This window comes from Haemorhous mexicanus, chromosome 21 (genome assembly GCF_027477595.1).
Source record: "Haemorhous mexicanus isolate bHaeMex1 chromosome 21, bHaeMex1.pri, whole genome shotgun sequence".
NCBI classification, from domain to species: Eukaryota; Metazoa; Chordata; class Aves; order Passeriformes; family Fringillidae; genus Haemorhous; species Haemorhous mexicanus.
This window is the reverse complement of record NC_082361.1, coordinates 9,755,950-9,779,473: the sequence shown is the minus strand read 5'-3', so window position 1 is coordinate 9,779,473 and position 23,524 is coordinate 9,755,950. Positions and strand designations below refer to the sequence as shown.

Genomic DNA, 23,524 nt, shown 5'->3' with positions numbered 1-23,524 from the left:
CTCCTGGAGCTCTGGCAGCCTCGGGGCCGTGCCCATTTCCTGGGGAGCCTGGGCAGTGCCAGCACCCTCTGGGGGAAGAACCTTGCCCTGAGCTCCAGCCTGAGCTGCCCTGGCCCAGCCCCAGCCGTGCCCTGGCTCCTGTCCCTGTCCCTGTCCCTGTCCCAGAGCAGAGATGGGAGCTGCCCCTCGGGAGGAGCTGCAGCCCCCTGAGACGTCCCCCGGCCTTTCCCTCCTCCCGCTGCAGCCCCACACTCTCCATAGGAGGGTCCCACCGCCCCGCCGGCCCCTGAGGCGGGGCCCGCGCCCCCTCCCCGGCCATGATGTCAAGCGGGCGGAGGAGGTGCCGCTGGCCGAATATAGCGGCGCTTCCTGGGCGGTGGGGCGGGTTCGTCCCTCCTTCTCTCCCTCCCTCCCTGCCTCCTGCCGCAGTCAATGGGGCGGCAGCGGCCGCTGCGGAGCGCGGCGCGGGCCGGGGCCGCGGGCCGGGGGCCGGCATGGCGGGGCGCTGAGGCGGCGCGCTGAGGCGGCGAGGGGCGGCGGCGCGCCCCGGCATGGGCAGCCGCGGGGCCCGGCGATGAGCGCTCCCCCGGCCGCGACCCCCCGCGCGAATATGGGCACAGCCGTGTCCAAAAGGAAGACGCTCAGGAACGAGGCCATGTCGTCCGTGGCGGCCAAAGTGAGGTGGGTGCCCGGGGCGCGGCGGGCGGTGCCTGGGGGGCCCCGCGGTGCCGGCACCCCGCTCGCCCCCGGCCGCTTCGGGGGTCGTGCCGGGCTGAGGAGAGCCCCAAGACCGTTGGGATGAGCCCAGGTACCGGTGCGGGCACGACCCGGGTCTTGTGCCCCAGGGCCGTCCCGGGGCTGGGGAGTGGCACCTGCCAGCGGGTCCCTGTCGCTGGCTGCCCCGATCCCCACACTCGCTGTGGCAGCGGGCGGCCACGCCACCCCTGCACCCCGCCGACCCTCAGCCTCTGGAGGGGCGACTTGTCTTCAGAGGCGTCCCCGCCATCGGCCCGGCCACAGCACCCGCTGGGCTTTATTTGCTGGGTCGGCAAAGAACGTGTCAGAAGTGGATTTGTCAGGGATGGATCTTAATAATCTTCGGGAATTCGGAAGCGCGGTCAGTGTGCCCGCTGGTTTCTCCTCTGCTGAAATGCCGTGCGCGTGTCCGAGGGCAAAGTCAGCAGCCTCCTTCAAGGGGTCTCGCTCCTTTGAATGGAAAAACTGCTCTGTGAAAATCTGCACCCGCCACGTCTGCCCTCCCCGGCAGCGTCCCAAGCCACTATATGGACCAGTTAAGGGGTTTGGCTTCTATATTGTGCCAGTTCTGGTTTTATATTGCTTGTCCTACAGTGTAGTATTTCACTCACTGCCTGATCCCAGTGCTTTTCAATATCAAGCATGGGAGATCGGAGAAAATATTTGCTGCTTAGTGGTACTTAGGTTTAAAAAGCTGTCAGAGATGAGCTTTGCCTTAGTGCCCTTTCCCAGACGAAAGGACCCTTCTCCCACGCTGCAGTGCAAGTGTCACAGCAGTCATCCGGTGACTGTTTCGGGGCATTGGCGCAGCTTTTTAGCTTCTCCTTCAGCCCAGCTGTGGCAGGGAGTAGGTCTGTCGCTGTCTCTGCTTCAGCTAGACTGGCTCTTTGCTGCTGGGGAAAAATTGGGAGAAATTAAACTTTTCAGCTGCATTATGTAACACCTTCTTTGTGTTGTTAGACAAAATTGCATTAGAATAACTTGGAGTCCTGTGTAGAACTCAATCCATGTTGCTGAAAGATCTCAGTCCCCTCTCACTGTAACTTAACATTACTGCATCTCTGCTGTGCTCAGAGGAAAGAGAAGTCTTTAGGCTTGAAGTGAAGAGATGCAAAGCTGTCTGTACCTTGCCATCTGTTTGAGTTGTAAAGAAATCCATCATTCAAACTCTGGAGTATCTCGAGGGAAAGCTCTCCAGGCAGAGCCTGCAACTTCTCCCCAGATTTTGTTGCACCCACTGTCCATAAGCAGTAATGAAAACATGAATGCTTTCCATGGCATTCAGAGATTTGGAAGTGGGATTCTTTGTGGTGATGTCAGCCAGGTGCGTATGCAGAAATGACACGTAAAGCACCATAAGTGCTGTGATGGGGTTCTGGGAGTGGGATTAGGCAGTCACACAAACAACACACTCAGTAATTGGTAGGATTTCAAATGGTAGTGTGGGTGTTTGGGAGCGACTAATGTGTTTTGAACGTAATGACTTGTTAGCCTACACCAGGGTGGGCAGATGCTGCTCAGGTTCTATCAACTGTGGAGTCCAGGAGGTGCCTCAGGGGTTCTGGTTTGCTTCATACCTGCTGACAAGCTGCAGGTGCAGGTTTGTGGGAGCTCTGTTCTGTCTCTGTGAAGTAAGGTGGTTAGACCAGAAAAGTTATGAGTGGGTTTGGGCTGGGGGACATAATGCCCTTGAGGAGTGTCTGGTCACGCAGACCATGGCAGAGGACAGGTGCCTGATCCAAAAATCATTTGAGGAGGTCGGCGAACGTGCAGAGGGGCTCCCTGCAGAGCCTCTTTGCATGGAGAAGGTGCTGGTGGCGACAGGTGCTGTCCTTGTGCCTCCATCCTACTGCTCCAGGCATGGCTCCTTTGGGCTCTGTCATGCTTAGAATTCCTACAGTGGCAATGACCCACCTGCTGAAAGGTTTCCTGGAGCACATCACACACAGCTCCTCTGCTCTGCCCTGGGTTCTCCTCCATGTATCTCCCACATCCTTATCTACAGCAAGGACACTGGGTAAGGCTGCAGAGAGACTATTCTGTCCACCCCACAAGGGTTGGGCGCTTGGGTCACCTGTGTGGGTAGCACTGCTGCAGTGGTCATGTGCCCTGTGGGTGTAGGCAGCTGGGGGATCCTGAGATTGCTTCTCTGCATCTCCTGGGCTCTGTCCTGTTCATATTTGTCATGACTTCTCTTTAGAGAGAAAAATCATCTCCTGGAATTCTGCTGCAAGTCCAAGTGACCATGGTGTGTATTTCTTACGTGTGGCTGGAGTGTGTGTGCACGCTTGGCTGTTTCACTGAACAAGGAACAGGGCTTGTTTGCTGGTGTGAGTAATGGGATCCAGGCAGGAGGTGCAGGCTCCCTAGATTGTTAAATTAAAATCTCTGCAGAGCCACTCAGGGGAGTCTCATGTCCCAAGAGTATTAATTAAGCTCCATGCAGCTTGTTGTGTGCTGGGTCTTTTAAGTAGCTTCTTACAAACTAAGGACACAATTGCTCAGTGCCAACGCTGTGGAGAGCACTCACGATGTTGCTGACTTTGGTCTCCGTGGTTGTCTTCTCCTGGGGGAGTTGCAGCTCCCTGCACGCCCAGAAAGGGCTTTGTGCTGCTGCTGTGATCGCCTCTGAAGGGCTGGGGTGTGAGATCTCCCTGTCAGGAGGGATTGTTCCCTCCCTGCGTGTGCTTTTATTGCCCTGCAGCTCCTGGGCCCCAGTGCTGAAGGCAGGGCTGACGCAGTTGTCCTTGAGCGGTGACCTTGGTGCTGCCCCTCCGCTGACAGCCTCTCCAGGCCTGGGCTGTGCCTGTCTGACCTGTGCTCCTTGGCTTCCTCAGAACTTTTTCAAGGGTGCAGATGAATCAAAGACCTTCAGAAATGGGCTTTCATTGCCCTTGGTCCCTTGACACCTGCAGGAAAACACTAGCACCCCAAATGAGGCAATAGAGCAGATGTTTTCCTGCAGCTCTGCTTTGTATTGTGCTGGCCTACAGCTGTTCTTTGGGAGAGCATGATGGTGAGAGCAAAGAGACATGAGGCTTTTGCTGGGTATTCCAGAACCATCTCTTCTTGCAGTCATTAGCACAGGAAATGTTTGAATTGAGAGTGTGGCTTGTCTTGATGACCTTGGCATCTAGTCCAGGATAGCCCACAGAGGGAAAAGAATTTGTTCTCACTCCCTCTCTTCCTGCCTAGAGATGGATGAAGAGTGGCTTTGAATACGGCATTAGTGAAAGGGTGGATTTTTCATTGATGAAATGCAGAGGTAAGTGACCATATACCTTATCCCAGGCTTCTTGCTGCGTGAGTGATTTTTGGCTTAGCTTGGGGTTTTTCACGGAGTCTAGATTCTTCTTTTCTGCTTGTGAATTATCTGAGGAGTGGTACGAACTGTCTTTGATTGTCTTTTTCTTTAACTTCTGTTGCTCTTCCTCTCTTCTCATGTCCAAACTTGATCACCATAAATTGCTCCAATAGAGTGGAGTCTCTTAAGACCCATTGCTGACATCCAGTATATCTTTACTGAGTGTGAGAATTTTAAAATTAAAATTTTCCAGCTACCATTTCTCTACATAGATATTTAAGAAAACTAATTTTTGTCAGGGTATTGTTACTATTAGGCTTAAATAACGTAGGTGTCACCAGTCTTTAATGACTGAGCTGTTAACTGTGGCTGTGCTGGAGGTGTTCCCTTCTCTGCTTGCTCACAAGAGCAGGATTGCTGCTGTAGGAGGATGTAGGTCCTGATGATGCAGGTCTCTTCTCTCCTGTATGCCTGAGATGCAGCACTGTCAGGTGCTGTCACAACAGATTCCTGCTGCAACTTCTCTGGGCATTACTTCTGAAGGAGCATGAGAAGGTGGTGGGTGTTCTTTATTTTTCCATGTAATACTCCTGAATAGTCCAGGTTTTGCTTAGCTTCTGCTAAATGGAGTTATCTCAGGTCTTTCCCGTATCTCTGAGTGTTTCAATCTGCATTTCTTCACTCTGTAAGTGTCAGTTTGGTGGATAAATTTATGTGCATCCGTTTCTCATAGCTGCTTGTGTGCATCAAGGCCCCTTTTATCCTGTTGATGTGATTATTTCAGAGACATGAAGGCCATTCCGTGCTTATTACATTGTAATTGAGATCTTTGTTATTTGGCGGCTTTGCTCCTTCGAGCAAATCTCTGTCTAGACTGTCTGTGCCTCTTCACAGTTCTCCTCCAAACCCGAGCCCAGCTCTGACATCTGAGGCACAGTGAGTACTGGAAAATGCCCCCAGAAGGGCAGCTGCCTTTGCTGCCTGTGTTGTGCTGCCCCATCCCTCCTTCCCTCCCTGGAGCCTTTCTGATGGAATGCTGGAGGAAATGCTGGTGTTTTCTGAGGCTTGTCTGTGCTGGTTAGGCTTAGCAGCACAGTGTGCTAGAGTCCTGGCCACTGCTTGATGTCCTTTTGTTAAATGAAGCTGTGCTGACTGTGTGACATGCAGGTCTGCTCTGCCACTAGAATGAAAACCTCTCTCCAGATGAGTCAGGGCTAAACTTGTCCTGTCATCAGCTGATCACCTCTCAGTACTACCTGCTCATTGGTATGCAGCTTTTGCAGTGTCATACACTCAGGGTTATAGCTCACCAGCCCATGGAGCTGTAAAGAACCTTGTATTCATCTCATTTATGTGAAACAAGTTTTCTTTTTCATCTCTTGGCAGTTTAATTATTCCAGGGTGTCTCTGCTCAGAGCCCAGTTGAAGGGGTTTATGTCCAGTGGTGTCCAGTGGTGTGAGGGGGCTTGAACTCCATTTGCAGTGATAGTGGAGGCAGAGCTGAGCTGAGAGAAAAGTCTGATTGTGTGACTGGTGGTAATAGATAAAAGTGAGAGAAAAGAACAGGATGAATAGAACAGCTACCATCTGTTTGAATTGTGCTCTGGCTTTACTGTGATTGAGCTGATGGTAGCAGGGAGAGCGGAGCAATGGCACAGTAACGATCCAGGCGAGTGCTGGTGAGCTGAGGTGACTGTGAGGGCAGGGGAGGAGCACAAAAGGCTTGGCAAGGGGCAAGAAGCCTTTAGAGCAAGTGTGGCCATCAGAGTCCCCTTGGCAAAGGGCGCGTGCAGACATCTGCGGGAGATCCGCTGAGGCACGGCCAAGGAGAAGCCGATGGCACTGGGGAAGCAGGAGTGTAGAAGGGAACCACTGAGATAATAGGCACAATAATCAGTGGGAAGTTTTGGGTGTAATTGGCTGGAAACCCCCCATTGCTTGCTGTGCTGTGTTTGCCGGGGCTGGGGAGCTGTGTGCCACAGCTCACGTGTCCGCGTTTGTTTGCTCTTGGGTTGGCCTGAAGGCTCTGAGAGCCGTGGGGTGGAACAGCCAGGACAGAGCTGCAGGCTCAGCCTGGGCAGGGAGCAGTGCTTTTGAGCAATGCCCAGAAGTGCTTCTGACCTGCACAAGAGCTCTGGGTATGGCCTGATCTCTGGGTATGACCTGTTCTCTTGGAGCTCTGGCACCTGGGATTGTACCCTCCTCCCTCCTCTGCCTAGGGAAATGAGAGTGAGGTCAGAGACACTGCAGCACCTTTCAGCTTGAGCCCTTACGGAGTGACACTGTTTTCACCATGGAACACGGTGGGCTGGAGGGCAGCAGTGCTTCTCTGGCTCTGTCTTAGCTAGTTATCAATTTTGGTCTTAGGAAATGCTTTGTACTGTTTTTTTGAGCCCCTAGTTTGCAAGCTAAAGGTGAAGCATTGGTTCAGATTTTTCAGACAGACAAAACAGCTTCGGGTACAGGCAAAGAGATGAATGGAGACAATGACAGATGAATTTGGAACTCATGGAGCTTTTGAACTAGTTAGAGATTTATCATTGTATTTCAGCATCTTTTGTGTAAATCACCATGTTCTCTCACTGATAATTTACCTGAGAACTTGCTTGCTATTTTTTTTTCTTCATGGAATGACTGCCAATGCAAAAGAGAAGCTTCAAAATTTTTCCCAATGGTCTAAGTGTGTGCCCTGTTTGGGAATGGTTTTGGTGATGTCTTGCAAAGACAGACATTTCCATGGGAAGCCTTGGAGTCCCAGAAGTTTTGGTGGAAGAGATCTTAGAATCTCATGCCCAGCCCTCTTATTAAAGCCTTGCTGTTGCTGGTGGTGTGCAAGATCAGCTGTAGCTTTGGCTGAGCTTTAACCACCTCTGAGATGGAGTACAAGAGCAGCTCAAGAATTTACTTGCAGCTGAGTAGTCTAATGTTAAAATCATAGAACTGTTAAGGTTAGAAAAGACCTCCAAGGTCAATGAGTCCAACTGCAAACCAAACCCTGCCACATCCACCACTAAACCCAAGTGTCCCCAAGTGCCACATCCCCACTTCCAGGGATTTTGACTCAACCACTTCCCTGAAGCAGCCGCACTCCAGTTCCCAACTTTACATTTGTGTGTTGCTCCAGGATCAAGTCTTGCTTTTTGCCTGGGCAGAAAGGTTGAGTGTGCCAGGAGCATCCATGAAGTGCTTGCCTTCCTGGATGAGTGAACCACAGTGGTCATCCCTTTGCTCTTCTCATTGATGATTGTGGGCTGGTTGTAGACTTCCCCATGTGACAGAGCCTCCTTGTGACCACCTCTGGGGGTGTTAGGCACTGAAGGGGACAGTTTGGGCAGCTGCCACCCCAAGCCAGTGTCTAAAGGTACAGCCTGGAGCTGTACCTGGAATCCAAAAACAGGGACAACCTCAGCATTGTCTGTTAGTCTGAAAATATGCAGAAGCTTAAACCTTTCTTCTTGCACAGCTCCAGCTGTGCTGCTCCAAAGCATTTTACATTTGACTGTGCTGAAATTTAGTCCTGGAAAGATTAAATTACTCTTTCTTCATTGTTCATATTGATCCTGTGTTGCTGGCTGGAAGACAAATGGACTTCCCACTCCTTCCAGCCCGAGTCACTCTGGGAAATGCATTGGGGCCTTGTTAACCTTTTCTCCTCTGGGAGGTGGTGCATAAAAGCAGTGGGGAAGATCCTGGCTACAGAAGCTGGGATATGCAAAGCAGAAGGTGGTTTTGGAGGTCAAAGCCATTTTCCACTTAGATGTTTAATGGCCATTATGAGGCTTTTGCAGCAGCTTGAGCTGGAGAGGATGTTCTGAGGCTGAGCACCTCTGAAGGAGGAGGACAGTGGATGTGATGCCTTGGTATGGAGAGTCTTCTCTGTTGCAGCGAATCTTGTCCTTCCCCAGGAGATGCCGATGTGTTTGAGGGCTGAGGGTGCTCAGCTCTGGTTTGCTTGGCTTAGCTTGGCTTGCCAAGGAGGTGGGCGGCTGTTTCACCTCCCTCTTTGCCAGTCTCCCCCCTGGGCTGCCCAGTGGCAGCTCAGCTACAGACCTTGGAGAGATTGTTCTACAAACCTGTGGAAAACCTGGCTCTGGTATTGGCTCTCTTGAGTCACTGGTCTGTTAGATGCAGGTTAGCAATCACAGGCCAGGACATTACAACTGCCCTAGCAGTTGGAGTCTGGAGGTTACTGTATTCCATGCCTTGACTGTATTCCATGCCTTGAGTAACTCGTGTGTGAGTTGAAAGCAGAAAACTCTTCCCTGGTTGGAATATTCATAGGTTTGCTCTCTTACGTAGGCCTGGATGTGTGATAAGGGTTGAGCTCACCCTGCTTGCTTGATTCTTAATATATTCCAGTAAAATCTCAGTCATCCACAGGACTGGAATCCATCAGAGAAGCAGGAACTGCTTTTGTGGGAGGTTGTGGGTGACTCTCAAATAAGCTTGTCCAATAATCCAAATACTGACATAGCTGGGGTTTGAGAACTTAGGGTTCAGGTAGGTAAAATGGGCATTAGCATCCATAACTGAGCTGTGATGGCTCCTAGCTGGCAGCTGTCAGGACCTGTAGGAGCCTAAATGATGGCTTGCTCTGGGGTGGAGATGCCTCTGTCCTGGGCTGCTAGGAGGGGCTTAACTCAGGGGGTCTGGGGACAGTGAGTCAGTTCTGTGTACATCACAGGTTTCGTACAGGTGCATTTCAATTCCATTTTTTCATTTTTATAGCAGAAGCTAAAGCCTGATCTAGTCCTGGATTTCTAGTCCAGGTCTGTTTCCCACTTTGGCCAGGGGAACACTGATGTTCCACCAGAACCACTGGAATCCTGGTGTGTAATGAGGAAGCCTCTGTGCTCTGGCAGTGAATTTCCATGGGTATCACCTGAGGCTGAGGGAATGGCAGCTGCAGGGGCACAGCAGTGTGTTGGTTTTGATCTGTTCCTTCTTTCCTTGGCCTTTAAGCATCTCAAATCTCTCTCTTTCTCTCCTTGGCTGCCTCCTGATGCTGGGACACAGAGCAGCGAGAGCTTTTGGAGAATACCTTTCACAAAACCATCCTGAAGGCAGAAATGGCTCAGGTAAGAGAACTGATGTGCCTTGGTTATGCCCACGTGTGCCTGCACCTGTGGTTAATAGCCTTGGAATGAAAGTACATTTATTTATCTGTCATGAACAGTGAGATCTCAGCAGCAGAGAGGCCGGAGGAGTTGCCCCCAAGGAGAAAAGGCAGTGTGGGTGGGCTGTGGGGATGAGTTCAGTTAGGGGACAAGTGCCCTGTCATAAATTCACCCCTGCAGCTGATGTCCGAAGTTGCACCTGGGAAGTGACTGCACTGCACAAGGCTTCTGCACTGGTTTGTGACTCCTAGGTCTTGCTTTCACTGGGGTATCAAAAGCAGGTGAGTTATATTCTGTTCACTGGTGTAAATCCTTGCTGGCAAAGGTGACATATGGATTTATTCCAGGGGTTTGCTTCAACAAGGGTTAAACTGAGATTTGCCTAGATGAGGGCACTACATGTGCTGGCTAATGTGTCAGTATTTTCCATGTAGATATTGTCCCCATCAGCTTATCATGAGTTCTGCTTGATGGGCTGGAGAGTGCAGGATAAACTCACCTGACTTCTAACAGGGCTGTGTCTTCTCTGTGATGAAAGAAAATGTTATGCAGGCAGTTAATTAATTGCAAAACCTACAGAAAATCCTCTGGAATCCACAGAAAGTCTGTGTGAAAAAGCAACAAATTGTTCTGTGCTGTTGAGCTGCTGTGCAGGGGATAAAGTTATTAAACAGAATGTAATGTAGAGTGATGTTATCATTTTAGGTAAGCTGTGTGTGTTTAAGCCTGTACAGGAGGTGCCTCTTGCTCTAAGAGCGGTCACACAGTCTTTGGCAGCCAGCTGAGTCCTTGCCTTTTCTCTGGGATCTGTTCTAATGACCTTCAAGTTGTCCTTGGCTGAATGTGCTAATGTTGTGAATGGAAAGGCTCTAAGACAATGTACCGAGGTTTTCTTGGATTCTTTTCATGAAGAACTCCAGGGACACTTTACTTAAAATATTTGGTCTAAGAACAGCATGTGGAGGTAGGAAGGGAAGGGGAGAGAAAGGCTGGGGTTTGATGCAAACCTTTTTTTTGTTCCTTTCATCGTGGCCATTTCTGCAGCTGCTCCTGTCAGCTGGAGTCTCTGCCAGTCGTTTTTGCAGCCCCCCCACCCCAGTTTCCAACAGGAAGGGTTGTCTCCTGCTCATTTTGTCGTGCCCTTGTGGTATCTGTGGGGTCATGTTGGGGCCAGGCAGAGAATCTCTGATGGAGACCAGAGGAAAATGCAGATCTGTTCAGGTGCCCAAAGCCTGGGCAGCCCTGGTCAGATCCAGGGAGTGGGAGCCTCTCTGATGTGCATTTAAAAAGCTGCTGTTTATCCTTGGGATGCTCCTGGTTTCTCTGACTGTAGGTTAGGAGAGCATGGAAATGGAGCTGATGTGACTTCTGGATCATGTGCCACAGCCAGGCTCCCCAGAGCAGCATTTCAGCCCTGTCTGTGCTTGTGACATCCATAAACTCTCCAGGGAAGCCTTTTCACCCACTGCCCCTTGGTGTATCAGCCTTGATATGGTTTTTGAATCCAGGAGAATTTAGTTGCCACAAGCAAGAATGAAGCAGTGAGAAAGACACTTGGAAATACCACAATACATATGGGATCCTTAAGTATTCACTTGGAAAGGAATAAAATTCCCTAGAAATTACTCTAAATTCTGAGGAAGAGGGGAGGGGGAAAAAAGAATCGTCATTTTTAAGTCATCTTTTGAAATTCTGCAATATATAACTTAACACAGTCTGTAACACTTCTTTATAAATAACCCCTGTAGGAAGGTTTCTATCCAATAAAAAACACTGCAAGTAGAAAATTTGGCTCCTTTTACTTCATCCTAGCAGCCTGATCACAGGGAAGTCACATCTTTCCTTCCTGCAGAAATTCTGTCTCAGGATCACTTGTTCAGGTTCTGGAGGCTTCACCTTTGGCTGGGCAGGGTGCTGGAGCTGCCCCCCAGTGACTCCAGGGAAGCAAAGGAAGGGCTCTGCTGCAGAAGTTGGAGGCATAGCACAGATCCAGAGGGACCTGAATGGGCTCCAGCTCCTCAGAGGAGGCAGAGGCAATGTGAGCAGGGAGAACCACCGGCATGCTGTGGTATTGAATTCCCCCTTGCTTGTGTTGGTGCCTTAGGTCCTGAAAGCTCAGTGCTCTAAAGAATCAAGTCCTCAGTGCCTGCACGTGTCTGTCAACTCTGAGATTTCACCAGAGTGTTGTACCTGGTGGGACAGGCCTGTTTCTGCTGTCATAATCTCAGCTGTGCACCCAGGTGCTGCCTGCACTGCCAGCAGACTGAGCTGGAGCTCTGGCCTAAATATGACTGGAAGGAGGCAAGCCTGGTTCAGTCCAGAAAAAAATGGTTTAAGAAATGTTTAAAGTCACTGATGAATGCAAGTGAGAGAAAAGAGGTGTGGATTTTGAGAAGCAGGAAGGTGGTGAAGCCATCAGTGGGACAATGAAGGCATAACTGAGGAGGGAAGAGCAGGATCCTCCTTTTCTGGACCCGAGAGCTTCTCTCAAACCCTTCTCTCTCCTTGTGCAGGGCAGTCCTTTTGCAGAAAATTAGGTGGGTGTGAATCTTTGGGATGTCAGTTCTTTGCTGCTTTATCTGCTGGTTCAGCTCCTCAGCAGAGGGGTGAAGCTCTGACACCCCAGACAGCCCCAGGAGATCCATGGAGATGTGGAGGGAGATGCTAAGTGTGCAGACACTGCCCCAAGTTGCTCCACTTCTGCTGCACTTTCTTCTCTGAGGATTGTCCATTTCAGTTTGACTTTTTTTATCTTTTTAGTCCCTTGACTCCAAGGAGAGGAAAAGATAAATGGCTTTTGCATCCCTCATAACTTCACATTCCACAGCTGATCAGAGAGCTGCTTCTTCAGTTGTAACTTCTATTTGTGGTGGCTCCTCTGGAGAGCTTGTGTGTTTGTGTGTGACAGAACGTCTTGGAGAACTTGGGGAGTGGTAATGAAGAGCTGCAGAGGGATTGTAGATCAGCAGGACAGGCCAGCTGCCTCATCCAAGGGCTGAGTTATGTGCAAGGCTGTGTTGACCTTCTGTTTTCAGTTAAGTGCAGTGTGCATGCTCTGCTTGCTTTGCTGGGGCAGGGTTGTGGAGTTGCACAGCTGCACGAGGTAGAGAGGCTTGCAGGTGTTGCAGGGTGTACCTGGGGGGAAGAAAGGTGAGGGGGAGCCTTTGTTGGTTACAGCTTCTGATTCTTGCTGATGTGAGGCCCAACAACTTTATGGCTCAGAAATGTTGGGTGACTATTCCTATGCAACTCTCCTGTGTCTTATTCTGGAAGAGGATTTTTTCCAGGTGACTGGAGAGGTGCATTTACCTCTCCTCTTTCTCAGAGGTTTTGTCAGGGATGGTGACTATACAGAGTTTTCTTCCCTTTGTTTCCCTTTTGGAACAGGGCAGTTGCCTGGTGGTGGGGTATGAATGCAGAGGATGGAGGGGTTGTCCCTTTGGGATCCCTCACTTTTTTTCCCCCTGATCTTTAAAATATTTTGAGGAATTAAAAAGAACGGGAGGGTTGGGCTCTGCTTCAGGTGACAGGATATGGATGTGCTGAGGGAGCTGGTGCCAGGGTGGTGATGCATCTCCTGCTCTCTTCCTGCCTCTGTTAATTGCTGGTTTATTTATGCAGGCTGGAGGTCTGGGAAGGTTCCCACAAAGAGCACTCTGCCTCGTTCAGCATTCATCCTGCCTCCAAGGCTGTGGCCAGAGTCTCTACTGACTATTGTAGCTTTCTGGTACCTTTTCATGTAGAAGTGGGTGTCCCTTGGGACAGACTTAGAAGAAAGATGCAGAAAGGGATTAAAATGTGAAAGGGAAGTGTAAAAAGGCTGCAGAGAATAAAGCATGGAATAAGTAATCACTCAGTCTGAGAGAACTCCTGGAATTTTGAACATTCTCCAGCTTAGGTGTCAGAGGCCCCACACTGAGATAATGCACATTAGATTTTATCTCCATGTTCTAGAACTGTGAGAAGAAAAGGTACCAGGGCATGGGGCAGTGACATTGAGAAAGACAGCAGGCAGAGCCTTTGAGAAATTCCCTGCTGTCCGGGGAAGTAGGGATCCATCCTGGTGAGCTGGGATTCAGACACAAGGATCAGGAGGGAGCTGTGGGAGGTTTTTCTTGTTACTTTTTTAATCTGTTTTGCTCTGTGGGGTTATTGGGAGGGCAGCTGCTGCTGCTGGAGTGGGGGGCTGTAGGATGTGGCACTGGGCTGCCTGCTCTGACCAGCTGCTCTTGGCAAGCTGTGTGGGAAAGGCTTTGGAAGTGAGAGATCTCCAATATATAGTGTCCTTGTTGCTGCAGAGATGATAGGCATTGGGCAGGAGCTGTGAGCCAAATTCTCCATGGCTCCTGCTAAACCAGCATGGCTACTGGCTTGCAGCAGGACAAACCAAAGGGGACAGTTACCTGAAACTGGAAAAGCTTCTTTTTAAGCTCAGAAAAAGTAATCTTTGTGTCTTTGTTTTTTTTCATGATGCATGATTTTGCATGATTTTTCAGTCATCAATGTGGGTGTGGAAGGAGAAGAGGGCCCTTGTGAACTTCCCCAAGCCGAGTGGCAGTGGGGAAGGGTGGCAGGAGCAAAACCATGTTTGTGCCTGTGCTGGATGTGAAGCCACCACTTGTGTTTGGAGCCTGGGCTTTGTCTGTGAGTGTGTGTGGAGGGAGCAGCCAGGCACAGAGGAGCTTCCTGATGCTGCCAGAAACTGGCATGGGGTTAGAGAGACCCCAGGTGAGGCTTTATAGGTGCTTCAAGCTGAGTAACCTGTGAGCTGAACTTTCTGTGCCACCAGCAAATAAAGCTGCAGCTGTGCAGTGCTCTGAGAGGAGCATTCTATTTCCTGAGTTTAGACTGTGGAGCTGCCAGCCCAGACTGGTTCAGAGTAAGCACCAGGTTGATCTGTCTCTCTAGAGGATGTTTGTCCTGTCCCCAGGACAGACCCAGCAGTGCTGCTGACCCTGCTCTCAGTGTATCCCTGTGCTGAGGAGGTGGTGGTGGCCTTTTTGGGGAAAGCCCGTGCTCTGGAGGGTGTTGTAGGTGGCCTGAGCTCAGAACAAAGCAGGGATGTGAAATCTCATCTCTGAGGGCTTCAGGCCTCTTCTAGCATCAGCCAGTGCAAGGATGGTGTGGGTGTATCCTGTAACTTGCTGTGGAATATGTTGTTGGCTTACAGAGGGAACAAAGACGTAGGTCACGGTGTTACCATGGAAATGCTGAGGCCGGTGATGGAGCTGCCACTTGCTCCTTTGGGTCGTGTCTCACAGTAGCAGTTTCATCTATTCACGTTAATGTTACAGGCCAGACTAAAAGGTTACTCACCTATGAGATGCCAGGTCAATGCTATCTTGAGTTTGTTTGTTTTTGAAGCCCATTTGAGCAAGGGAGACTAATTGGAACCATTTTGTCATAGTTAAGTGACCTTCTGGTTTGTCAGAGTAGCTCCCTTCCAGAAGCAGCCTTTGCCTGTTCCCTGTGCAGGTCCTTGTGAACAGCTCAAGGAACTGCTGGAGAGGGTCCAAGGGTGATGAGGGGTCTGGAGCATCTCTCATCTGAGGAGAGACTGCAGGAGCTGGGTCTGGTTAGTCTGGAGCAGAGTGGTCTCAGAGGGGATCTGATCAGTGCACATAAATATCCCCAGAGGGTGTCAGAGGATGGTGCCAGACTCTGTTCAGTGGTGCCAGTGATGGGACAGGGAGCAGTGGCCATGAACTAAAACACGAGAAGTTCCACCTCAACATGAGGAAGGGAAAAAGAGCTCTGGATCAGGTACAAAGAGAGGGTGTGGAGTCTCCCTCTCTGGAGACATTCCAAACCCACCTGGACATGTTCCTGTGTCACCTGTTCCAGGTGACCCTGCCTTGGCAGGGGCTTGGACTGGATGATCTTCAGAGATCCCTTCTAATTCCAGCTATTCTGTGATTCCATCTACTCATTTGGCTTTGAAGGTACTGCATGGCTGAAATGCCACTGTGGCCTTTTTTTTATTGTTGTATCTTCCATTTTGATATCCCTGCCTCATGCTTCAATAACTTGAACAAAATTCCCATTTTTTCCTATGACTATTCTTGATCACATTTCAGCCCTGAGCCCAGCAAGGTGGGCTGCCTGTCCTGTGCCAGGGGTCACATTGTTGGGAGAACAGAGCTGGTATGGGGAGAAGCTCTGAGAGGGAGCAGAGGAGACCAGGACCTGCCAGCACACCTGGGGGCAGTGACTGGCATGTGGGAGGTCTTGGAGTTGCGATTGCAAGAGAAACTTCTCAGCTGTGCCATTTGAATGGCTGTTATGGGTTCTGCAGCACCCTCAGCTCTGGCCAGAGCACCTCTGTGCTCCCCTCACTGAGGGAATCAGCTGGATTCCTCCTGGTGCAAGGTAAAAACATCATTAACTTCATTCCTACTTCTATGAGTAAGACCATGTATGTACACCCAAAAACCTTCTATTCATCTTCAGTGACTGTGGCAGTTCTTTGGTTTAAAGTTGGGACTAACTTGTCATAAATGTCAGGTCCAGAGAGTTCCAGCTGAGGAGAAACAGGGAAGAAAGAACTGTCTCTCTGAATTATTTTTTTGCTGAGATGACAGATGTTCTTTTAATAGGGTTTATCTTTGCCACTTTGCCTCTGATGCTGGAGCGGAGGCTTTAAATCTAAGGTGCTTTAATCATCAGTTTAGCTGCTAAACACAGGAATAAATTTGGAGCTTCTGTCTGTGCCTTGTGGCTATATTCTGCCTTGATTTATAAACTTCTCATCCCAGGGGGTCACAAGGCAGTCTGCAGCAGATAGGAGTTGGCTCCACAGTTTGGAAGGGCATCAGTCAGTGGGGGCTGATCCCAGTGTGTTCCCTGCTCTGGAGAAACACAGTGGCAGTGAAAGGAAAATGTGCAAGCCTCTTCTCAGTTCCCTAAGTCAGAGTGAGTGCTCAAGCTTGAGTTACTGAATGAGAAAGGATGTATTGTAAGTATCTAATACAAATAAGTGCCTAATTATCAGGAGCTGCATGTTCTGAGAATGTGGGTTCTTTTTTCCCCAAGACACTGCCAGTTGCCCAGCACAGATTGTCACTGCTGTCGGTTTTTGGTCATGCATGTGGCCTGTGTTGGGCAGTGCTGTGTGGAAGGTGAAGAAAGAAATGTCAGACAGGAGGAAGTGAAGCCAAAAAGACAAAAGGTTGTATATTCAAGTACGTAATGAGGGGCTGAGAAGTGGTTTGGCCCTCAGGACTTCATGTCAAGCCCTGCTGGGCTTGGCCCAGGTTGGCAAGGAAGTGATGGAAATGCCACCTGGATGTTTCTGGTACCAATGGACACGCAATCTATAGATCAAGCATGCTGGTCTTCTTCCTTTTGTCTTGCTGCTCAGTTCCTCATGCGCAATAAATCCACGTAGAGCAAGAATCAAGGTGAAAAGAGAACCTGAGTAACCTGCTTTATCTGGTCCTAAGGAGCTTTTCAGCAGTGTGAGACACAGGTGTTGCTGCTGAAGGCAGCAGGTGGGGGAGCAGAGTCGTTCCCAGGGAAGCTCTGGCATGGTGAGGGGAGGGAGCTGTGCCAGGCTGCCCAGTCACGCTGGCCAGGGCTGCCATGGCAGGTGGAGGGAGCAGCTGGGAGTGGGAGAAGTGACAAGAGCCATATGAAAATGAAAAAAGGGAGCAGCAGCTCGAGGCGAGGGTGTTAACAGCAGCCTGCTGCAGCTGACTCCAGAAGGCAGCTCCAGTCATTGCTGAGCTCCTGTGAGTGTCCCCTGGTTCTCCTCACCCAACATCCCCGTGGCTCAGCTCTAATCCAGCATTTATTTCTGGACCAGCCTGACTTCTTTCCTAGCAGAAGCAAACTATTAGCCTCAAATGCCTCTGTGGCAACAAGTGCAGTGTTTTGGCACCTGAACCCTGTTCACTGCAAGCACAGACGAGGGTGACTGGTCACATCTTGGTGAGTGTGACTTGTGTATGTGAATGCACAGACTCCTGAAACGCTGTGGATTCTGTTCTACAGGCCAATAATTCATTATGATGGATGTTTGAATCTCTTTTCCTTCCACACTATTTTTTTCTGTAGATAAATCTTTGTTAACGACTACTCTTGAATAAAGCTTTGTATTCCCTTGGCATATGAAGTTGCTTCTCCAGCGTGTAATTACTGAAGGTGCTAAATTGAATGAAAATGAAGAATTATCCAATTGTTTTACAAAAAGAAAGCACATTGGTGTGCTGGCAGCCCTTTGTAGTGTAGATCATGAAAACTCTTACATAAGTACAAGTGAAAACACTTTTAGGAGTGGACAAGTAAGGTAGGAAGAAAGAATTATCCTCACATTTTGCATGCTAGATCAGGTAGGTAGTTTATGTCATATATATCTGGTCAGTCCTGCTGGATTTCAGTAAAAAATTTACTGTTGCTTGAAACCAGTCATGGGCCCCTGAAATGTCTGTAAATTTTATGGAGCTGAATAGACCTCACTGCTTATAAAACAGAGATTGGAATTGGTCTCTTTGCTATTGTGATCATCAGTATTTTCAGGCATATTGTGCTTTGGGGACTTCATTTTTCCATTTAGCCCCAGGTCCCAGGGCTCAGGAATTCCTGGATCTCTGAATTCCGGAGCTGTCAGTGTGTGAGTGAAGGAGACACTCCTCTGTGTTCCCTCTGAGGAGGCTGTGCATCTCCCATACAAGTATCGGTTTCAGGAGGAACAGGGGCAGCTGTCAGCCACGATTTTGTGGTGTCTTAAGAAATCTGTAGCGTCACTGTGCCCACACAGATTAGTAAATCTGACAAGTTGAGAAGAGTACTTAGAGCTGGCCTTTGTTTTTAATTTTAAAAATGGTTTGTTTGGCACTATTAGCGAGCACAGTTCTTGGCAGATCTCAGGGAGTCTTTGGTGGTGTTTTCCCAAGGCATGCCCACTCTAGAGCATGGTTAATCCTGGAGCTGGGGAGGATCTGAGCTGCTGGAGAGCAGATGCAGGGGACCTGCTGCCTCTTGAGGGGTGCCACGTGGTTTGAGAGACTCTGGGGCCTGTGAGCACTCTCTGCACTGTTCTCTGACATTGTACCCTGCAGGTGGGTACAGGCATTGGGATCACAGCCTGTGGAGCACCTTCTTCCACTGAAATGGCCCTTGTTGTCCATCAGGCTCCTCCTGGAGCAGGTGCAAATGTCCACACTGACCATGGGGCAAAGTAAAGCCCCGCCAGCCTTTCACACTATCTGGGCTGTATCTGAGGAGCACTACTCCTCACTACACCTGGACGTGGATTTTTGACTTCATGTGAAGCCTGGACAGAGCATTAGCTGCAGGTTCAAAAGGCACAGGTCTTTTTTCAGGATGCCTGCTGTCTCCTCCTGGCCAGCTCCAGTATCCAGAGACTGTGAGGAGACAAATGAAAGGAAACCTGACTTGTGTCAGCCTGAACAGCCCTGATAGTCACTTCTTGAGCAGAGTGGCCAGAGACTGATTTATTTCCTAGTGGTGCTGGAGGAAGTTGTATCTCAAGGAGAAAAATGAGATGAGGATGACACCCTGTACTGGTACCAGCTCAGTTCTGGTTGCAAGCAGGGCAAGGGGAGAGGCTCTGGGCAATTGTGAGCATTTTCCAGGATGGATTTCAGATTCAAAAGCTGACTCTGTATGGCTGCAGCTTGGGAGGGCTCCTCTCAGAGGGGCACAGGAGCACTTCATGGGCAGCAGAATGTGGCAGGAGTGAAAGGTCCGTGTTACACACATACATCACCAGTCTTGTCCAGAGGTCATTCTCCTCTTCCTCCTTCGCTTCATGGCCAGTTGCAAGGTAGCCAAGCCTTCAAATTGTGGATGAGTTCTTCCAGGTCATGTCTCGGTAGCCAAAGAAGTTATGTTCCATAAATATCTACTGAAGTAAAGGCTTGGGTTTGCTTTCTGCCTCTGTTTTAAGTGCTTCTATCTGTGCTGGACACTAATGATTTCATTTTTTGGGTAGCAGTCACATAAATAATGCTTTCCCTGCTGAGCCTTTTTGCCAGTCCCTGAGCTGCTTCCCATCTGAAGGGAAGTGTAAGAGGTAATTAACAGCCACTTGAAAAAGGATTAGCAGGTGGGTGGGAGCTACTGTTGGGTTCATGCATGGAATTGCCATGGAAATGCTGAGATTTCCTGGCACTTCATCCAGTGTGTGGGCTCCAAAGATAGTTGCACTCATGGGCATCTCTCCTTTGGATCTTCCTACCCTGCAAAGGGAGCGGCTGTGTTTTCTTCCAGGACAGCTCCCACAGGCCGAGCCGTGGCCATCTGTGAGACCGGGGTGTGCCGGGAGCGGGGTGCTGTGCTGCAGCTGCCAGCTGAAGTCTTGCTGCATTTCTTCCATGTCAAACCACCTGGCAGAAGATCAGGAGGAAAAAAGCCAAACAAACCTTGTCGGTTTGCCCCTTTGCCATTGTTCTAAAGAACTTAATGCACCAAACACTCAGAGTTTGGCCCTTGGAGAAGGTGGTGCTCGTCCTTGTCCTGCAGACTGTCACCAGCTCTGTAGCCCTCGTGTGGCTGAACAGGGTTGCAGCTGAACCAGGGCTGTCTTGCATGGCAGCAGTTTCAGGCTGTGCAGTGAGACCTGCATTTTCTACTAGAGTTGTTGAGTGGCCACACATGCTAAAATATTGCGCCTCTCTGTGAGAAATCTCTCTCATTTCAGTGCCTGCTCTGGAGGTTTAGAAGGTGGTGATGGGCACATGTTCATCTGAAACGGTTCCTGCGGGGACCTCCTGTGTCTGTCTTCCCTACACAGCAGTAGCAAAGAGCCTCCTGAATTTGCCAGTTTCTGTGGGGCTTTGCTTTAAGGAACATGTGCCTTTTGTTTCAGATCACCTGCTAGCAGACTCCTACATCGGGCAGGAGGACTCCCCTGAGATGCAGCAGGTGGCCCAGAACAAGCGCAGGCTCTCGGTCATCTCGGACGGCAAATTCGAGAGGAGCTTCACCGAGGAGCAGGCGGAGAAGCTGCCAAGTGAGGGCCCCAAGCCACGAGTCTACACCATCTCTGGGGAGAGGCCGATGCTGTCAGAGCACGAGAACGACAGCATGGAGCTGGTGGTGATGAAGGGGGCTGCCCACGAGGAGTGTCACCACGGGCACCACGCGCATGGCGCCAGCGGCTCGCATGGCGTCCGGCACTGCAAGGCCTGGCCGGGCGGCCGCCAGGGCTCCAAGGAGTGCCCCAACTGCTCCAGGCTGGCTGCCCCTTCCCAGCAGTCCATTGAGCTGGAGCAGCACCCACCTGGCGAGGCTGGGTGGCACAGGAAAAGGCTGGAGAGGATGTACAGTGTCGATCGGGTGTCTGGTAAGTGAGTGCCACTTGTTGTGTTGAGGATGGGTGAATAAAGTGATCTATAGACTCTGAGGTCTCGAAGGTAAAATGCAAAGTTTATTAAAAACTGCACATTTTTTTATAGACAGTTATGGTAAAGGTGGACTTGATTGGTTTTTAAATTATTACTCTTCACACCATTGGTTAATTAGGAACAACACCCTTCTTGTAAACATTTTACAATTAACAGCACATTTTACAATCAAAACACCAGCTGCAGGATTGTTTTAATTCCTTCTCTGAGCTTTCTCAAAACTTCCCAGAGGAATGTCTGGGAAAGTTTATCTGACTCTGTCCCTCTGACCAGACTGTCAGCCACCACACCGGGTGACATGAAAGGTGACACCCATCTCATCCCAACTCAGGGGTTTTGATCCAGGGCCCTTCTGGTACCATGGGGCAGCATTCCTGGAAAGGGATTGTCAAAGGAGGAGTTTGCAATAAGCTGAGCTCAGTTGGAGGCCAGCTCCTCATAGCTCCTGGTCATCAGAGGCTGCTCTGGGTGGTTTTCATGACTTCATGCAGCTCAGTGAGCTCCTTTTCTGTGGAGGAAGAGCAAAAGAAGGACGACTCTGTCAAAACCCTCCATCCATGCTCATCCCAGAGGCAGTTCAGAGCAGGATCCTCTCTCTGCCTCTTGCTGGGCAGGGAAAATCTTTCTGAATTGCTCTGTGGGAGCCTCAAGTTATGGTGTTCTGTACTTTGGTGTGTTCCCAAAATTCTTGTTTGCAGGGCTGGAAGCCACTCATGTAGTGCCATCTCATGGGCTTCCTACAAATATTAGCAAATAACATTGTGTTGGATTTTTTCCCTCCTTTCTTCCTTGCTTAATGTTCTCTCAATTACAAGAGTGCTTGTAATTATTCAATTCCATTTTTAAAAAAAAAGGTCTTTAAAAACTGAACCATTAATCAAATATATGTCACAGTCTGTGTGCTTTGAGTTATAAACTGATGTGCAGTCCATCTTTGCCTGTATGTGGCTGGCAAAGAGTCTGGCCTAAATTGTCTGATTTTTTCTGTAAACACACATCAAGGCATTTAGAGCAGAGAGTCTGGCCAGAAAAGGTCAGGGTTTTCTCCTTGAAAAGAAACTGTGTGTAAGGACTGTGCAGATCAAACTGTCCAGCTTCCCTGGGTTCAGAGTTTTCTGATAAATACTGCAGTGATGTTTACTACAGGTAAAATCACCGAAGGTTTGGGTCCTGGACCATATTTTCTTGCCTAGATACCTGAAATGTGGCTACATGAATATATGGCTTAAACTGAAGAACAGTAATGAAAAAATAACTGATTATGAAAGGTGGGGGGAAACTGTAGCCTGCTGAAATCCTGTACGTGATTTTTAAGCTTTGTTCTTCTGTTCCTTGGGACTTTTTGGGGTTCACATCAGACGCTGCCTGTGCCCCATGTGAGCTCCTGTGAAGAAAATGAGCTTTATCCCAGCCCAAACCAGCACACCTGGACAAATCGGAATTGCACTGTGGGACTGAAGGAAGTTACTTGACACAGAAGCAATGGAAAGCTCCACAGGATTAATGGAGGAGTTTAGCTCCTCATAGCTGGAGCTGTGTTTGCTGGAAAACCTGTGCTGGCAATTCCTGCAAGGAGATGCTCTTACTGGGCCTTGGAATTCAGTACCTGTTTTCAGCCAGGCAGCCTTTTTCATTGGGGCCAGTCATCAGTGTGGAGTGGAGATTGGTCCTTCTGAAAATGCATCAGAATAGTCACTTAAATGGGAGCAAAGTGGCCAGTGCAGGACCTGTGGATGCCCCCATGGGCATTCCATGTTTCGGCAGTTCCCTTGGGTGCTTACCTCAAGCCTCTGGGTCCTGACATATGTGGCTGCACTGTGTCCCCAAGCCAAAATTCCATCTCAACACTGGCATCATGGGAGGAGAGTTCCCTCAGCTTGGTCTTCTTTGCACTCTCTGTCCAAGTGCTGCCACTCAGAGATAACCCCAGAATTGAACTGCACAAGTACCACGGGTTGCAAGAATTCCCTGGCGTGTCCTTCCTGCCTGGCTTGCAGGGGAAAGGGAGCAGAAAGGAGTGGAGGCAGGAGAGGCTGATTTCCCCAGGGTTCACCTGACAGTGCTGCTTCTGTTTGCATCCACATGACAAGTTGCTGCTGCGAAAGAGCCCTTATGGCAGCCAGGCCCCGTTGGCATCACTGAATGTGGGTTTTGATGCTGAGTTTCTGATGCCTGACACCATTCCAGGGGAGCACAAGCTGTCATCCCCTGGCTGCTCCCTGCATCTGATACAGACACATCCACTCATGGACAGAGGTGCTTCGATTCGGGTGCGCTGGGAAGTGGCTGGAGATGCTGGATGGTGGTGGTGGTGTCCTTCCAGTCTTACCAGGCCCCTGGCTCCTCCACTGTTTCCTCACGGTTGATGGTGAAGGGAAAGGAGAACAAGCTGCTCTGCCTGGCCAGAAAGGATGTGCTGCTTGCTCCTGGCAGCAACAGCCATGCCCATGATCTGAATTTTAATTTGGTGGGTGAGCTCTAGGGCTGAGCTGTACTGCCCAGTCCCTACCTGCAAGCTCCTCTGCTGGTATTCTGCCCTCTGAAGGGTCCCAAATCCTTTAATCCTCATTGAGTGCTGTGTGGAGGGCAGGGATATTCTTCCTAAGTGAACTCCAGTCTATGAGAAAAGGAGAGAAAGCTCCCAATGATGGGGCAGGCAAAGCCTCCCAAGGATATTAGCTGTTGTTCATAAGCTCTGCTTTGAACCAAAGCCTCTGGCTTAAAAGCTGTAAAACACATTAAGAGACTGTCAGTCCTTTGAGATGAGTAGTCCCTGAGAAGCCTATACAGAATTGTTGGCTAAAAAGGAATTTGTACAACTTCTCCTTCGCCACTTCTGTGGGTTGGAGGCTTCAAACAAGTAACTCATTTACAGTCTGAGTTGTTCTGCTTTGCTTCTGTCTCTGTGTTTTGGAGGAGAGCAGACTTTGGGACTGCAGCAGAAGCCTTTAGCATACTGGAATGCAGTTTCATGTAAC

The 23,524-nt window shown here is 49.8% G+C and overlaps 1 protein-coding gene across 5 annotated transcripts in view; it reads left to right on the top strand.

Moving 5' to 3' along the window:
* The first annotated feature begins 519 nt into the window (after window positions 1–519).
* NSMF (NMDA receptor synaptonuclear signaling and neuronal migration factor) overlaps window positions 520–23,524 on the top strand; it is a 47,112-nt gene continuing 24,107 nt past the window's right edge. For 2 of the 5 annotated variants that reach the window (XM_059865086.1, XM_059865084.1), the window contains exons 1-3: window positions 520–681; window positions 9,077–9,138; window positions 20,009–20,485. In XM_059865086.1, coding sequence (XP_059721069.1) covers window positions 575–681; window positions 9,077–9,138; window positions 20,009–20,485 — 646 coding nt within the window. In that variant the 5' untranslated portion in view covers window positions 520–574. The remainder of the gene's footprint in view (window positions 682–9,076; window positions 9,139–20,008; window positions 20,486–23,524) is intronic. The other 3 variants (XM_059865087.1, XM_059865085.1, XM_059865088.1) reach the window with 2 other exon arrangements.